The 19,138-nt window shown below is 42.5% G+C and overlaps 1 protein-coding gene across 2 annotated transcripts in view; it reads right to left on the bottom strand.

The window, feature by feature from the left end:
• Positions 1–7,803, bottom strand: part of dgkb (diacylglycerol kinase, beta) — a gene marked incomplete at both ends in the record, with an annotated part of 72,337 nt that extends 64,534 nt beyond the window's left edge. For both annotated transcript variants that reach the window (XM_080425527.1, XM_080425528.1), the window contains one exon: positions 7,734–7,803. In XM_080425527.1, the coding sequence (XP_080281653.1) occupies positions 7,734–7,803 (70 nt within the window). The remainder of the gene's footprint in view (positions 1–7,733) is intronic.
• Between the last annotated feature and the right edge of the window lie 11,335 nt (positions 7,804–19,138).

Raw genomic sequence — 19,138 nt, 5'->3', positions numbered from 1 at the left:
ATGGCAGGCACTAACCTAAAACTGTCAATCATAGCAATCCATACACCACTGATTGACCTTAAATGCCCTGAACTCTCCTAATGGTGTTTTCATTTACTCTGGCTGGATAAATCTCTTCTCAGGGCTGTGTGGGCGTGCCCTATAGGCTCTATGCACAGCAGACATATATTGCAAAGACATTCACAGTTGTTACCAATGGTACTAATTAAGGCTCTGTTCCATTCTGGTCAAACAGCACACTGGGCAAGACCTAGCCGGTTGAGTGTCTAAACCGAAGTACCGGAATTTGATGGAAGTACCGCCCAAGGAATTGACATTAGGGTGACCACCTCCAAACAGGCCCACTGAGGGACAGGTGGCCCTTTTGCGGGACATCGCGGGACACATGCATGTAACCCGCCCGTCCGCGCAATAACCGAAAATGTCCGCTTATTGGCCGGTTTCTGTTAGTTTTCTTTCCGATTTTTGGTTACTTTATTTAGGTTTTAGGGTTAGGATTAGGTTAGGTTGTTATTTAATTCTTATTTTGCCTGATTTTACCGATTTATTATCAAAAAAAAAAGGAAAAAAAAAAAAAGTGGGGGGTATGAAATCACGGATCTGTGAGAGTGAGGGTGTCGCGTCGTACGCACAGTGAATGGCCATGACGCCCCTTAAACCCCTTTCTTTCAGAGGATAGACAGACAATAATAACAAATATAATGCAGCTGAGAAACTTCATTATGTACTTGCATAATACATGGTCTTTTGGTCGCAAAAAAAAACCTAGTCTACTTTAGATCTGATGGATAGTTTTTTTTAGTTTTTTTTTGTCATTTCAATAATTGTCTTGTATGATTTAATGTAAATGTCCATTTTGGTTTTCTGTTTTCTTTTTATTGTATTATAATGTTGTTGTATTGCGTGTAAAAGAAAAATAAATAAACATATTGTTGAAAAAAAAAGAAAAAAAGATCTGATGGATAGGGTTCTGTGCAGACTGCAGTCCATTTGGAAACACTTGGTTGGACCCTACCTGGTCATAGTGTGACTGGTCCTGGTTTCCCCGGTAGGACGTAGCACGTGGAAGGAACACGTTATTCCAACCAGTTCCTTTCCCCTCCATCAGGCGCCCCGGCTGACCAGGGGGGGGGCAGTATGGAGACCACAGACCAGGATTACTGCATGTTTTTTATGAGAGAACCTACCCTAGCAGATGGGCTTTTGTGACATCATTAATTGTCAGAATAGCTCCACCCAGCTTCAACCTGACTTGTAGGGTGAACTTGCCTTTCAGCCTGCCAGGCTGCGCACCGTCCTTGAGCACAACAAATCAGATCATGAGCTCGAGCACAACCAAACAGATCACACTAGTTGTCAAGAAACACGCTGTATCAGATAGCAACCCAATCGCCAGAGCTGCCTGGTACAGTAGAATATAAAAAGAAAAACACCAGGGCACTTCAAAAGAGACTACCCAAATAAAATACTGGAGCACTCGACTGGGTCTGCACGTATCTTTAATTTGCATGGATGACTGACGTTTCAACGTACGTTCTAGAGTAAAAACTAAAAACATGTGCAGACCGAGTCGAGTGCTCCAGTATTTTATTTGGGTAGTCTCTTTTGAAGTGCCCATGTATTTTTCTTTTTATATTCAATTTGTCCCACTGTTGAGCACCGAGCCCTTCTCCACATTCACTGGTCAAAACACTCCTAACTCCACTTGAGCTGGAATTGGGTAAAGCAATGATAATGTAGGCTAATGACACATGCAAGTATCTGACAATATATAACGTCACAATACCAACTTTGATGAGGCAGTATTGTGTTGTTTTAAAAACATACAGTTTTCTTTTTCATTTCCTGAAAGATTTATATTTTGGACATAGTTGGTTTCTGCCCGACAGCAGAGATATGCTCCTTGTGAGCAGCTGTGTGGATGCAAGTTTGAATCCAGCACTTGTCTTTTGAATGTATTTATTGAAATAAAGAATGAACGACTTTTTACATCACTAGAAAATGAGGCAGGTGCACGGTCAGAAGCGGCTTGAGCCTAGCCTGGTAAACCCACCCCTTCCGGAAATCTCATTTGCATTTGAAATCAAATACAAATGAGATTTCCGGAGGGAGGGGTTTACCAGGCTAGCTTGAGCCCTGTGAGGCGCAGCAAAGCAAGGCATCAACCGAACGAGTGCCCTCACGTAGCGAGTGCCTGTGCAGAGAGGTGTGAAGCCCGCTTCTAGTGACTCCGAATCCGAATTGCATGCTGATAGGGTGGCTATCAGTTATAATCTATTTGGAAATTGCACAGTGCTTGCACTGCAGCTTGACAGGCTGACTAGCCTCGTAGTCAATGCCTAAAGGCAACTCACCATGGAGCAACCTGACTCAAGGAAAGGTATAATCAGCAATAGTAACTGAAAACATGTGTATGAATGTTCAGGCCCGTTAACCAATTAAGACAAATACACTTTGCCATACAACAAATAGCAAAAATAGCCGACCTACAAGCTCACAAATGCGTCACAATGCAACAATCTGCAATTTCCGAAATCCTGACATTTATTTTATTATTTATTTATTTTACTTTCACCAATAATGATATTCCTACAATAGGGACATCAGGAGTGGTTAAAAGGGTAAAACATTTACAGCCTTTTTCAACAACCACTTCACACTCATTATAACAAGCATTGTCCACTCTAATGGCTTAACCATTGTGTGCTACACTGCAATCACAGGACAAGACAGTGTTGTAGGCTTCTGAAATGTATCACCTCACAGTGTTTGATTTGTAAAAAATAAAATACAAAATAAAGGGGGGAGAATTTTCTGTATGGATTTTCACAACCAAAATCTGGTCTTCAGATTATTGGGGTGCAACGTCGCCAATCAAAGGCTCATCAAATGTCTTTAGTCTGATTGGACAACAGACCTGCCAGACTAAGAGGAAGTAAATAAAGCTATCTCCTACCTTGCAAACGTGCTGCTTGCTTGAGAACCTGTATGTGCGTGCGTGCGTGCGTGCGTGCGTGCGTGCGTGCGTGTGTGTGAGTGTGTGTGTGTGCGCGTGCGTGTGTGTGTGCGTGTGTGCGTGCGTGCGTGTGTGTGTGCGTGCATGCGTGTGTGTGTGTGTGTGCGTACGTGCGTGCGTGCTGCTGTCAGAGATTTACTCCAGCCTGAGGATTTAAACTACACATGGGACATGTGGGATGGGGCTTTAACACATCAGTGAAAATAGCAGATCTACAAGCTCACAATGCATTGCACGTGTTCTAAACGTTTTGACATTTAAAATATGTTGCCAAAAATAGAGATGCCTCATGATGGTGAGACAGTTTGAGATACTCAGGGGCGTCCTACAGGGTAATACCCTGGCCCCCTTCCTGTTTATTATGGCAATGGTCCACGCCCTGAGACCCATTATCAGTGGCAGGGAGGAGACATTGGGTTTTTCGCGCTGGTCCAGAGGAAGACTCACTATGCAGACTATGCAGACGACATTGCCCTTGTCTCGGACACAGCGGGGAAAGGAAGGGACCTAAGTACTACTGGCAGTAGAAACGGAGTGCAGGAAGATTGGCCTCAAGCTCACTGCCAAGAAAACAAAAGTAGGCCTAATAGCATTCAAGGAGGGCGAGGAGGAGGACACTGACACTGTGGGAGCCAGCCCAAGACACAGCTAGGAGGGGAAGGGGGCACGCCACCTACGCAGACACCAGTGGTGGAAAAAGTACTCAAATGTTTTTACTTAAGTAAAAGTATCAATACTGCAATGTAGAAATACTCTGTTACAAGTAAAAGTCCGGATTCGAAATTTACTTCAGTAAAAGTACAAAAGTATTGGTATCAAAATATACCCATTTCACAAGTTTTCAAATGTATAAAATGCATAAAAATCTTTTGAAAATTGCTGATCTACAAGCTCACAATCGCGAAGAGTGTTCATGGGTGATTCCAGGGCTGCGCTAGCCCCCCCCCCCCCTTGTGGAAAAAAACGAAAAAAATACTTTTCTTTTGCTTTTTGGCACTCCATGGGTGTATTTGCAAAAACTTAATATAACGGTTTTGGCACTCAATGTGTTAAGTACAGTACTTGAGTAGTACTTAGTTACTTTACACCACTGGTGGACACACTCTGGACCCTGATGCTGGATAGGAGGGAGTGGAGGAACGGCGATCCAGGAGACCCCGAGTTGGTGTCGACTTGTCGCATACATTTTTAATCAAATTGTCAAATTGTGATATTATCAAACATAAATATCAAACATATCAGACAGTCTACATTTCCTAAAAGAAAATGCATGTATTCAGTCCGACCAGAAGCAGGGGATAAAACATTATCCCGACCGGCGATACTTAAATGAATGACCAGAGGGGGGTATACCAAATGCAGAGGCATGAATTTTCCTCCTAGACGCCTAAGGTTGTAGGCTTCTGGGTTTTCTCACGATACAATAACACCTTCATTTCCCCTCGGGGCTGAATAAAGTACCTACCTACATTATACTGTGCTGTAGATTGGCTCTGTCTTGGAAGATGGAAGGTATAGTAGAGGGCTTCCATTTAAAGCACCCCTGTGCCACAGTATAATATACACAGTGAAAATACATGGTGTTCATTTAACTCTCGAGTTACAAATGGAAAAATTAACACTGGGGATTCTACTGTGTAAACACACCAGCCATTCCATCTAATGAAGAGACATTGTAATTGCTCTGAGTCCGAATTTCGGTTCCTGGCTTTGAGCACACAGGCAATATAGTGTTATTGAGAGTGTGCATTGCTCACTTTAATGAGAGGGAAGGGAGAGATAGAGGGGGGGGGGCACGTGATACTCATTGTTGAGGTTCAGATAATGGGATATTTTATAACCTGTAGCTGCAATGGAGTACAAAGACTCGCCCTGAGCTCATTGAAACATGATTATCCAAATCTGTCTAACGTACGCACGCACGCGAGCGCGTAAGAACGCACGCACGCACGCACGCACGCACGCACGCACGCACGCACGCACGCACACACACACACACACACACACACACACACACACACACACACACACACACACACACACACACACACACACACACACACACACACACACACACACACACACACACACACACACACACACACACACACACACACACACAGACTCTATTTTCTCCCCCTCACACCCTTCCCTCCCCATTTTCCTTCTCTTTGTCCCTCTTTCTGAACCTCCTGTTCCTTTCATATCAGGATACAACAAGAAGCTCGAATCTCCTTCAGCTTCTCAAACCGCCACTCGTGTAATCCATCCATCTCCCTGGCCGGCCGTCAACAAGTACAACAAAGTACGACACTTACAACATGAAAAGACAATAAAGGCAAACAGCCTGTCTCTCATGGTTATAGCGTCTGCGGGAGAGTGCACTCCTCAGAGTCCGATAAACAATGCTAGGCAAAAAGCAATTGAAGGCATGAATATCGTGGCCAAGGCAAACACTTTGGTGGTAGACGAGAGACGAAAAGCATCAATAATTTAGATTTGGACTTGGCACCCTGAATATCTAATAAAAGAACCTCTGGTTAAAACGAAACGAAGATAAAAAAGACATTTGTAGCTCTGAAAAGCGTGCACTACGAAGGCCCTCCAGTGTGTAACCAGCTATTGTGTAAGAACACTTACTAAAAAACAGAACAACCTCATTCCTTCCTGATCCATGGTCACATTTTCTCAATTTTTTTTCCTACAACATGGTGCATTATGGGGCTGCTTCACATTTAAATCCCTCCAAAGTAATGCGACAATAGTGAAAACGATCACAACTGCTCACAGGCAAGAGCACGTGTAGTCAGATTTTCCATCTCTGGTACTGCTTCAAATGATGAAATACATCAACATCTCAGAGCATAACATAAACTACAGCATCCAAGACCACAGTCTGGTGAGCAGGGGAACAATTTATTGTGCACGGAATGAATCATTCAGGGCCCAAACAGATCCAGTTAGATTTAATGCCTGAGCAACTTGAGCTGGCCCTCACAATCGGCAATTGTAGATTCTACGTTTTATCATTTTAATGGGTCATTTTTCACTAAGTTTCACACCATGACTTGTTGGGTTAGGATGCAGTTATTCTGCAGACAGAGTTACAGTATATTCTCTTCAGTCAAAGTCAGTGTTAACTGTGCATCATTGTGCGTTTGTATGTGTGAATACTGGATGTATGCGTGTGTGTGCATCTGTATGTACGTGTATGATAAGGATTAGAAACAGATGAGAACAGCCCCGGATTAATGGAGTGATCTGACTGTTGAAAATCTGTTCTTTTTGGCAAGTGACACAGGACGGAGCATACATTTGGCTTCACTTGCCAAAAGAATGATTCTGACAGAAACTGACATTTTGCCAAAAACACTCAGAAAGGTTATGAGGTTAGGACATATGTACACTGCACACATAACAAACGTGACGTAAAATATGATGACGTGTGCACTTTCTATGAATGTAATGGCACATCACATCACATAATGTCACTGTCAGGCAGAAACCTTGAATCTCCATATTTCATCTTCTCATGTTTTTTTTTTTTTTTTTCATTTATGAATTCCCTATTATATACTTATTACGTTGTAGTATGACAGTGTCATGCAAAAGGAGCATAAATAGCCATTACAAGCTCACAACGTGCCTATAGTGACATGCCCAAAATAGGGATGCCAGGTTGTAAGGGGTTAAGCCTGTTTTGGGGTTTTATAAATATTTAACGAATGAAAAGCTAGTGACTAAATAATAATAACTACATTGAGTCTATTGTAACACAGGTTATTTTTTCCATTTCCTGAAAAGGAACGGTTTTAGACATACAAGCTTTCCACACAACAGCAATACTATGATTTGCAGTGTCTTGGTGGAGAAACATATTGACAAGGACTCACTTACTGTAACACAAGTTACATAGTACCATGGCAACAGGATGTAATTTGCCGTTCCTTACGGAACTGATCATTTATACTTGTATGGCGGTGTCACGCCATACAAACACGTTGTGGATGCAACGCGTTGTGAGCTTCTTCTAGATAGGCCATTTTCGGCACATATAAGGCAGGCTTAAGGCTATAGGGACCATTAGGAAGTCGATAGTCTCGTGTGGCCAGACTGTTGCCTCCCACAATTTTCAAATGTTTCCTGATTAAAATATACAGTGGATGTGAAGCCTCCTCCCCACTTCCGTTTCGTCTTTACAGTCGCGCAAATTTATCCTAATATAAATAAAAATCATCTAAGCATATATAACTTCATGCTAAGCAGAAATGGAAATAAAAATTTTAAATGTAAAGATATTTCAAAATGTATTCACGTGAACGGAAGTGCCAGCTTCCTCTCTCGGATTTCGGGAGGTGTCGTTCCAGACTCTATATAGCATCCGGAGATTGTGGAATAGTTGTCTGGCTACGTGAGACTAGGAAGTCGATGGCTACCTAGGTCATATGTTACAGAACTATTCAGCTTGGTTTAGTTAGTTAGACCGTGTGAAAACAGTTGGATGTCGACAGCATATCGGAGGAACGGAGGCTCACAACGTCCTTCAAAGAAGAGTGCATACACAGCTAAATCTGGACTGTTCATTTAACTCTGAAAGTGTACAATTTTGTATACATTCACAACTAAATGAAGATTTACATGCTGAAAAATGCAGACATGCAGCACTGGTGCAGACAGAAAGGGACACACGCATGCATGCACACGCATACACACTTACATTGAGCGTACTCCTGCAGCAGGGAGAATTCGGCTGGGGTCAGTGTGACCCATTTGTCTTGGCTGGTCATTGTGTTCACTCCTCTTCTCTCCAAACACCTCGCATCCCCTGAGCAGCAACAGACCACACATTAGATCACACACACATACACTACTCTGTCCCAGCCTCTGGCACACCACTCTCTATTTGCACCATGGCTCTCAACATGATATTGACCAGAGTAGGAGCTAACCATCACGTAAAGCCTTATTTATAATAGCTGATCTGGAAATAGCCTAGTGTTTATCAACAGGGGCAGTACAGTCCCCCAGGGGACGTACAGAGATGTTCGGGGGGCGTTGGAAGCTATATTTTTTAAAGGTGGGCGCTGAGGTGCTCTTGGTTACGACGGCAGTTTAATATATTCTGCAGTCAAATGAGACGTGGTTTATGAATTGTGTGTACCGGTAGTTGCAAGTTTTTTTATTGGGATGAGGATCATGGTCAGTATCATGGTCAGAATCAGTCAGTATGATGATGTCAGTATCACGTCAGTAAAGGCAGCTCTCCTACCGGATAATACCGTCAGGAGAAGGCGTGCTCTACTCAAGGGGAGTCTTGAGGAGTAGTCTCTTGGGATTAAATGGGTGCAGATTCTTGAGAATAGATATAATAAAGGAACATCCGCACTCTCTTCAGTTATGTTCTTGGTTTATTCTTTAAAGATGAACAGCCGCAGCAGACATGTCTATCTAGAGAAACAGACGCGTTTCGGCACGTCGGCCTTCCTCAGCGTTTCAAACTGTTTTGTCATAATCAGTATTATGTCAGTATCATAGGACCATGGTCAGTATCATGTCAGTATCATGGTCAGTATAATGTCACAAGGCTGTTACAGGGCCTGACATCCCTGTGACAGGGCTGTGACAGGCCCTGTCACGGGGATGTCAGGCCCTGCTACAGGGATGTGAGGCCTTGTCATCCCTGTCACAGGGATGTCAGGCCCTGTCACAGGGATGTCAGGTCCTGTCACAGGGATGTCAGGGATGTCAGGCCCTGTCACAGGGATGTCAGGGATGTCAGGCCCTGTCACAGGGATGTCAGGTCCTGTCACGGAGCTGTCAGGCCCTGTCACAGTGATGTCAGGCCCTGTCACGGAGCTGTCAGGCCCTGTCATTGTGATGTCAGGCCCTGTCACAGGGATGTCAGGCCCTGTCACAGGGATGTTAGGCCCTGTCACATCAGGCCCCTCTCACAGCACTGTGTGACAGGGATGTCAGGCCCTGACATCCCTGTTACATGGTAAAATGATGGGCCTGACGTGACAGGGCCTGACATCCATATACAATTCTATTTATAATCGTTAAAAGGCTTTTTTTCCCTCCCACTCGAAAGTAGGCTAATAATGACATGTAAATCACATACTAACAGTCCAGTTTAATTTAAAATCTGAAATTTGGAAATTGATGAGAGTGTTCTAAAAACAAAAAAGTTTTAATTGGGTGTAGGGGGCGGTATGGGACCTGGATATTGGATAGGGGGCACTGGCCCCAAAAAAGATTGAAAAACACAGAAATAGCTTGTAGATCTGTGTTTTCCGGCATGTGATACCGTCATATGACGGAATATGATTTGAGCATACATTAATCTGACTCTAACAAGACATGCTTTTAGATGCTATTCTTTTTTTTAAATAATAATTTTTGTTCAAATTGACAAGATAAACACATAACAAGCTCTAATTATGAGGTCATTTTAGTTGTCATCTTCAGGTTGAATTGACACAGCATCCAAGTAGTTTAAAGGGTTAGTTCAGATTTTTTTAGTATTTTCTGTAGGAGACAACAATACAAATGACGGTCGTTTTTTTTAATTAATTAATTTTAACGAGCGGCCCCCACCAAATCTACTAATCTACCGGAACTACTTCATATTCATCAGAACCGGACCAGAACTCTGACCATGGGACTCGGGCAATCAATTAATACCTTTGCAACCCCTACATTAATGGTAAGTATTTCCTACAGAAATTACTCAAAAAATCTGAACTAACCCTTTAAGAAGGGTCCCCAGATCTTGTCAAAGGAATGGAGAGAATTTTAGATTGTCTATTTTTAATAGACAAAGTATAATCTATATCTGCGAAGTGCTAGTAACTAAAGCTGTCAATTAATTGTAGTGGAGTAAAACGTACAATATTTGCTTCTGTTCTGAGTTGCAGTGGAGTAGAAGTATGAAGTATCAAAAATGGAAACACTGTAGTAAAGTAAAAGTACCTCAGAATTGTACTTAAGTATAGCCTCGTACTTGAGTAAATGTACTTACAGTAATTTACTTTACAATCACCTTACAATCCACTGCAACATTTAAAAGGGGCTTTTTCTTTCTCTGGACCATACTGCTGTAAGTGGAACTATAATGTGGAAAATATCTTTCCAGTACAGAACTGATATATCAAATCCAAAGCGTATAAGTGTTAATTGTTTGTACTTATGTTGTGTTTTCCATACTGGAATACATTGTCAAAATTACTGTGGCTATAAATACTCTTGCTTACACAAGCTGGCCAACTTCAATATCGAAGTCTAAACAAATGCAACAGGGTGAAGAGCCACTTAAGATCAACTTACGGCTGGGCAATTAACCAAAAATATATCAAAACCGAAAATTGGAACCTCTAACCGACATAATCTTGGTCATGTAGGATAATCGAATAATCGAGAAGCATTATCTTTTTAAATAAATGATAGTTTTTTTCTTATATCAACGAATCAATATGAAAACAATTACATTTCTTTTACAATTGACTAAATCGATTAGTCTGAAGAACCACGTATTATACTTTGTTGTACAATCGTGTGCAAAAATACACAATCGTTCATTTATTAACAGAATGTCAGTCAGGTAGCCTATATACAGTGAGGAAATATCCAGCTGGCTGTTGATGGACTGTGCTACTGCTGTGACACAAAATAGACAGGTCAAGATGGTTCATTTTTGTCTGGAAAAAGTAATCTCTTCAGGATTTGAGAAAGAAGTGGTCGATTATATCCTTTTTTTTTTAGCTTGCAACCAGTGTCATGATTTCCCACATGTTGTCAACAATGGCAGGTGCTATTTCTTGTTCAAACCAAAGAGAAAATGTCCATTTTGGAGTTTGCAAAACGGAGCATCCTAAGCATGATTTATACTTTGTTGCACAATGGTGCATATACATTGGGCTGAAGAATAAAACAGAGCAAAGCTCTCATTTATTCCACACACCATAAACATATCAACTGTTTTTTCTTTTTCTTTTTACCCCTTTTTCTCCCCCAATTTAGTCGTTATGCCAATTGATTCCATCCCACACACATTTCTGTTGTCACTGCTGTTGCATCCTACCAGTGAGGAGCCTCCACCGGGAGGACGTAAAGCCTTCTTCCTACTCCTCCCGCCTAACACTCCCTGTTGGCAAGTGTCGCCCACAGCCCGTAGGATTACATGCAGCGACAATTATCACCCCCCCCCCTGCCTGTCTTCCCTCCGTCGAACACGGGCCAATTGTGTTCGTGTAGAGTAGACAAAGCCGGATGCACCATGGTGGATTTGAACCCATGACCTCTACGGTGGTGGGCAGGCACTTTAACCCCTGCACCACCCGAGCTCCAAAAACACATCATCTGTAACAGATAGATTTTCGTCCACATGCCATCACTGGTCTATTTTTTTCCTTCACTTTACATTGTTAATTTAACCACTTAACCCTCTAGTGCTCTCTGTAAAATAGACCTGAGTTTTAAACTTTTTTCCATCTACACCAAATCTCCTCGGCAAAAATAGCCTATCTACAAGTTCACAACTCGTCACTACGCGATGTGTAGTGAGCTTGTAGATCTGCTATTTTTTGCAAATGTTCCCCCCATTATAGGCATCCTGGGGTTCAAGTGGTTAATTTAAATGTGCGCTATATACATATTGCATTTTAATGTGCCAAATAGGTTAGGATGACGAATAACCATAAAGAGCTTTTCACAGGTGACGAGAAGGTAAGTGAATGTGACATTTTGGAAGTGTGTGTGTGTGTGTGTGTGTGTGTGTGTGTGTGTGTGTGCGCGTGTGCGTGTGCGTGTGTGTGTGTGTGTGAGTGAGTGAGTGAGTGAGTGAGTGTGTGTGTGTGTGTGTGTGTGTGTGTGTGTGTGTGTGTGTGTGTGTGTCTGTATGATGATGATTTATTTCAGAATCAGTTCATGGGACACAACACTGTAGCAGAGACAAGTGGATGTTTGTCTAACATCTCTAGCAGCAATGTTTTTGTTTCTATCCCCTGTGTGTGTGTGTGTGTGTGTGTGTGTGTGTGTGTGTGTGTGTGTGTGTGTGTGTGTGTGTGTGTGTGTGTGTGTGTGTGTGTGTGTGTGTGTGCGCGCAGCAAAATGCTTTTAAATTATGAATTATTACACATAACAGGATTTATATTAGAAAGCCCCACACATAAAGATGTGTTGATGCGTGCATGTAGCAATAATAAATGAGCTTCCTCCCATAAACTTCTGTCCCTTGAGAGCTCAACTATAAAGTAGCTGCACGATATCTTACCATTTTGTAGGCTACAGTATAATAATGTGAGTTGAATCAATATCAATTGTATCAAAACAAATCTATAGCTCAAAGTCTGTTAGTGTATTATTGCCACTGTAGGCTACATCCACCACCATCCTCTGACTGCAACTATGAGTCCAATTCCACGATGTCAGCTCCACCATTCATTCCACCATGGTGCAGTAGGTTAGAGACTAGAGTGGTTCTCAACCTTTTCAGACCATGACCCCCCAAAATTATCATATTTGAACTGGGGACCCCCCACCCTGACAAGCACTTGGAATGTAGGAGTTGAGGCATATTTAGTTTGACTCGGTTCCACAGATAAACATGAGGAAAAAGCCAATCTGCAAGCTCACAACGCCTCGCGTAATGAGGCATTTTGAGCTGGTAGATCGGCTATTTTCACAATTTATGCCTCTTTCTTATATTATTTGGTCAATATTTTGTGTTGTTTTTTGGGGGTCCCGACCCACAGGTTGAGAACTACTGCAGTAGGTTACCAAACACTGTTGGATGTAATTACCGACAGGCTGGCTAAATGGATATAAAAGAGAAGCTCAACATCCCATCATGTCACTCACCTGCTGCAGATCAATGAAACAACCCTCAAAGCAGATTCAGATGCTCCTCAAACACGCGCGTCGCGCGCGATCTCCACAGATAGGCTACTATATGGTGCCAATTCAAGTCCACCTCTGTTTGCTGGGCGCTTCTGTGGTAAAGATTAGATTCAGGTGGCGTGTTGTCACTGTGTGAAGGGAGAGACAGTAGATCCACTCTGCTGCATGTGCGCAGTGCACTGCTTGTGTCTGTCGTTAGTTAGAGTAGGATGGAGAGAGAGAGAGAGAGAGAGAGAGAGAGAGAGAAAGAGGGAGAGAGAGAGACAGAGAGGGAGGGAGAGAGAGAGAGAGAGAGTAAGCTCTCATAACCCCCCCCCTCTCTCTCTCTCTCTCTCTCTCTCTCTCTCTCTCACACACACACACACACACACACACACACACACACACACACACACACACACACACAATCACACAATCACACACACACTGGAGAATAGAGGGAGAGAAAGAGAGAGAGAGAGAGAGAGAGAGAGGGGGGGGAGAGAGAGAGAGAGAGAGAGAGAGAGAGAGAGAGAGAGAGAGAGATATTCAGCTCTCATTACCCCCCACCCTGCTTGGGGTTCTTCACAGTTCCTACACTCTCTCTCTCTCTCTCTCTCTCTCTCTCTCTCTCTCTCTCTCTTCTCCTCACCACCACCTTCTCTCCTCTCTCTGCTGTCTTCTCACATTCTGTGCTAATTTATGTGGTCGCTGTGGCACGCATCCGATTAGCTGCAGTAGCAGCAGCATACAAAGTTCAAGGAATATAAAATGAAAAAGAGGAAGGAATGAATGATGGAAGGAAGGAAGGAAGGAAGGAATTAAATTAATTAATTAAAGTATGGCACAAGAATGCGAAGGAGGAAAATATTACCTGTATGAGTTGGACTCATCAATCAACTTGCTGCAGTAGACAACCAATGCCAACATTGTAAGCTCATTATGACTTGAAAATACTTGCAAGTGTAAGTCAGCTCACTGATATAAGATTCCCACAGCTCATTTTTTCTCCAAATTTAATCATTTACTGATCCTAAAATGGTTAACTCCTATAATACGAAGGTTTTTCAACATTAAAACTTTGATAATATGGAACAAGTCAAACCACAAAATAACAAAACCAAACCTATATTTTCTTTATGAATTATGAATATATGAGGCACTTTTCACATATTGAACTCAGCTGCCCACCTGCTTACCAGTACCCACCCCAGAGACCACATTACACCTGTCCTCCACGACTCACACTGGCTTCCTGTCAAACAAATAATTCTCTTCAAAATACTGCTCACCACCTAGGTATTCAACAACCTGGCTGGCTGGCTCCCGCCTATGGCTTTCCGATCTCCTCAAATTCAATTCAATTCAATTCAATTCAATTTTTATTAAAGTTACATGTAGACCCTCATTATAATTGGGAAAGGCAGTGTGTGACATTTTGAAGTATGATCTATGACATAATTAGAAGAAAGTTTGACTCATAATATAAAATGATCATATCTACAAGTAAAATTCAGATATCTAAAATCTAAAATGTTGAATGGGCATGGAATGAGGCTTATCCACTTAAACCTCAAAGTTGGTTGACCGAAGTCCCTCAGGGCTCTATAGTGGGCTTGTCGATCTGCAATTTTCTGCTTTGTTTTCCCCAGATATCGGATACTGTCTGCAGGTTTAAGTGGTTAGCAGTGTAAGGTGAGGTGACAGTGTGTTGACAGCAATAAGAGTTACTGTTTCTAAACTTATCACCTGCGAAAATATCATTGAGCAAAACACATTTGCAACTCGCTCAGTCAAGATCATAGTATTACCTACCATTTTTGGAGCTACTTCTAAATAATATGTGAACTGGAAAAAGTGCTCCTCGGAGCACAGGTCTCCGCCAGGTCAGGTAGGTTATTTTGGCCTCCTGGTGGCGCTATAATAGGCCAATGTGAAAAGGGTGCCATTTATTACTAGGCTGTGCACGGCAATCGGACACTGCATGCATGATTTGAGGCATTTTGTTCTAAAAATGTGTTTTGCTAAATTTGACCTGCTGGTGGCGCTATAACAGGCCAATGTTAAAAGGGTGGCATTTGTTCCTCAACGTAGTGCAAATGTGCATTCAAAGTTTCACCGCAATCGGACGCTGCGTTCATGATTTGTGGCATTTTGTTCAAAACGGGCAACTCCAGCAAACATTATATGTCAATGTTAGCCAATCAGGATGGAATATGAAAAATCAAACAGATCAAACTTGATCACATGACTATAGAGATCATGTGTACCGATTTGCGTGAAATTTGGATCAAATCTGAAGGCTTAAGGTCCTTACACACCGGGGCAAATTTTTTCATGGGAATAATACGTTTTTTTTTAAAACCTTATAAAGTCAATGCAAGCTTACATGGAGCGAAAAAGCGAAGTGAAAAAGCGTCTTTTAATTATTCGGAACGAGTCAGAATTTTGCGTATATTCGCCGGTGTGTAACCGCCTTTAATATCCAAAAATGTGTTTTACATAAGTCTGCCTCCTGGTGGCGCTATAAAAGGCAAATGTGAAAGGTTTTTCCTTGGCCTCTAGATAGTGTGCATACAAAGTTTTACACTGACCGGTGCAGTTATAGGTAAAAACACGAATCGGCCTGTTACAGCGCCACCATGAGGCTGATTTGAACATTTTCAAATGGCATTTCTTCCTCGGCCTAATGGAAATGTGTGTGCAAAATTTCACGGACATTGCATGCTGTGTTCATGATTTGAGGCATTTTGTTCGAAACGGAGTACTCCTGCAAACTTTGAAAGCCATTTTTTGCCAATCAGGATGGAATATGAAAAATCGGATATGAGCCGTTTCTTTTAATGACTATAGAGATACTGTGTACCGATTTGCGGGATTTTTGGCCAAAATCTGTAGGAGTACTGTCCAAAAATGTGTTTTGCACAAATCGGCCTCCTGGTGGCGCAATAAAAGGCCCATGTGAAAAATATTGCGCAGAGGTTCTGCACTGGCATCCAGGGAGTGTGTGTGCACAGTTTCGCTGCGATCAAGCCAACGGTGCCAGAGATTAGCTGTACACAAAATGACAGAATGACACACAGACGGACGGACACACACACACACACACACACGGACGGACGGACAGGGGGTAAAACATACTCTCTCGCCATGCCTTTCGGCCTGGCGGAGACAATAAAGAAGGCGCTGGAGCAACCCGGATGATTGGATCTTTTTACTTTAATATTGAACAGGGTGCAAGGCAAAAGAGCGACGAAGATGCCAGATTACATCTTCAAAGGCAACTTTGTATTTCATTTTCACACATTTGAAAATGGGATTGATGCTCTGCTAGATACTCACTTCAGCAATACACCTGTGTAGCCAAATCTCCTCCAGCATTCATGCATGCACAATTCATGCACAATGTTGTGTGCGTGACCTACTGTTGGAACCAAATCTAATGCCTACAATTTATTTAACAGCCCACCTTTACATAATGGAAGACATGATCAATTATACCTTCCACATAACCGCCCCCATTATGTGACAAGCCACAAGCCACATTAATTGGATTTTTATAAAGAACGAGCTCAACAATGCCCAAGATATTATGGGGGTGTTTGGGTGAGGGATTGGACAATAGTGTGTGGGAGTGTGTCAATAGTGTTTGTGGTTTAGTGTGTCGTATAGACTGTGTCTAGGTCATGTGAGTGTTTACATTCCTACTCAGAGCTGCAGACAGATGCAAATATATCGACTCGTCCTTTACACGTGGATGTGGGAGTAGGGTTACTATAGGACTGTTCATCTACTGCAGAGTCATCATCAGGAATTCTGCTACCATCGACACCTTACAATGTTTTATCAGCTACAGATTTTTGAAATGTTGGGTATCACCCAATCTACTTCCTGCTAGATTTAAAATGATGTTCGAATTAATCCCACAGCAGCAAATTCAAACTAGTGAGTCTATGGATTGTCATTTTACTTTGTGATGGGGGATGGTGCATTTATGCAACAGTGGTTGAATGTACGTCACGACAACCCTGATGCACAATTGCAGTACATGGACCATAATCAGAATGTGTGGGATGAGTCATTTTCTTCAGGCGGCAGCATTTAAAATATGGGTAATTTACTAATTGTACATAGGCCTACCTACATACGGTAAATTTGAAAGAAAAACATCAACCTTCGCAACGGTGAAAATAGTCTTGTTGTCGTAAGGGGCAACTATATGTAAAGTCAAGTGTCAATAACAGACGCATGGATTACATCATGTACGTCATCTCGGGGTCATTATGTGTGCATGCAGGTTAGGCATCGTACATCAAGGGATTAAGCAAGAACACGTGCAAAGAATGAATCTCCACACAGCCCTATAGAAGAAGAAATTATATTACTATATAAATTTCACCTCAATAGGTACACATTAATGTGCCACATGTTGCAACAAATCCCTCCACGGTTTCTTCTCCATAGTGAAGCCCATTAACCTAAACCCCCCATTGTGACAGCTTGCAATGCACACATATTATCCCTACCCCACTTCGGGCTTCCTGTGCTATATATAGCATCCCTAGTGTGGAGTCTACTGTGGGACTCAATGTATCATAATGTGAGCATTACGTAAGGTCCTGTCCTCAGTTACGTCTACACTGCCTGCCCCTGTGTCTCCCTGTGGGGCCGATTTAACCTAGCTATCAAAGTAGCAAACAGCTGGGTCTCTCTTATTTTGTATACAGCCCGAGACAGAGGCTGCGTAGCATGTTATACTGTCCCAGCTGATTCTGTTATACTGCACTGTTGTACTGTCCCAGCTGATTCTGTTATACTGTACTGTTATACTGTCCCAGCTGATTCTGTTATACTGTACTGTTATACTGTCCCAGCTGATTCTGCAGGACATTCTCATCCCATTAGGATGAGTTGGTGGGATTTTCTGATGATCTCCATTCATTAATGTTTTTCCATGTTAAATCTAAGTTGATTTGTACTAATTAGTCCTCTGCTTTATCGTTCACTGAGGCCAGATCACAAAAGAATATGACCAAATAATGTGGTTGAATGAAAACATCAGAGACAAAATGCAATAAACTTTTCAAATGTTTATATTATGGTGTGTGTACGTCTCTCTGTCATGTGTGAATGTGAGAGGGAGGTGTGTGTGTGGGAGGTGTGTGTGTGTGTGTGTGTGTGTGTGTGTGTGTGTGTGTGTGTGTGTGTGTGTGTGCGTGCGCGCGCGTGTGTGTGTGTGTGTGTGTGTGTGTGTGTGCGTGTGCGTGTGCGAGTGTGTGTGCGTGCGTGCGTGCGTGCGTGCGTGCGTGCGTGCGTGCGTGCGTGCGTGCATGTGTGTGCTGTGTGTGTGATGGCAGCAGGGCTCTCGTCGGTCTTCTTGTAGACAGTTGGTACAGAGCACAGGGCCATTATCATAACATGAGTCACTGGAGCGTTCTGTGGTACAAATCACATTCGTTCTCTCTGCCCATCTGCCATCTTATGAGGGAAAAAAAGGCGGGGGGAGTCACAGTCACAGACATTTAAAATCAAAACAATTTATTTATTTATTTGCACAGTGACAATTAGTGGATGATGAAGCCTAGTGTGCCAGAACACAAACATAACATACATATATTTGGAGTGAAGTAAAAAACAGTAACTCTTAAAACATCTCACCACAAATTGTTCTTGGTAGCCTACATGCAGGTCAGGTAGGTACGCTGCCTGAAGATGCACTCCACTATTTCAAGGTTGCAATTCCAGGTAGCAATTATGTGCAGGTCAAAGGTGAGATGTGTGGAGGAATTCAGCGAGCGCAGGGGCATAAATATGGCCACAGTTTGTTTTCCCGACCAATACTGAGGTGATTTAGCCTCAGCCCAGTGAGCGGCACTCTCTCATGTGATGCAGCAACACACACAAGTGCTTTGGTGATATCAAAGTGTCATAATATTATCTTTATAAGCCTAATTTATACTCCGATCTACGTACAGTACAAGCTATCACTGCATCCCATCTGCGATGCGCTGTGAGCTTGTTAGATCGGCTATTTTTATCGACCGACACCATTGTACGACAGAGTATATAAATCAAGGAATACACTCCATGTAGGAAGTGGTAGATGAGCCACATGCCGCTCTATCCTTCACTGACATGTGGGAATAAGATGGAGAGAAGGGGGTGGAATATTCAGAGTTATCTTTATTTATGAACCATATAAGAAGAATTCATTGAGGCTCAAACCATATTCTGGTGGGACTCGAA

This window comes from Gymnoscopelus braueri (assembly GCF_963280865.1).
Source record: "Gymnoscopelus braueri genome assembly, chromosome: 4".
NCBI classification, from domain to species: Eukaryota; Metazoa; Chordata; class Actinopteri; order Myctophiformes; family Myctophidae; genus Gymnoscopelus; species Gymnoscopelus braueri.
This window is presented reverse-complemented; position numbering and strand designations above follow the sequence as displayed.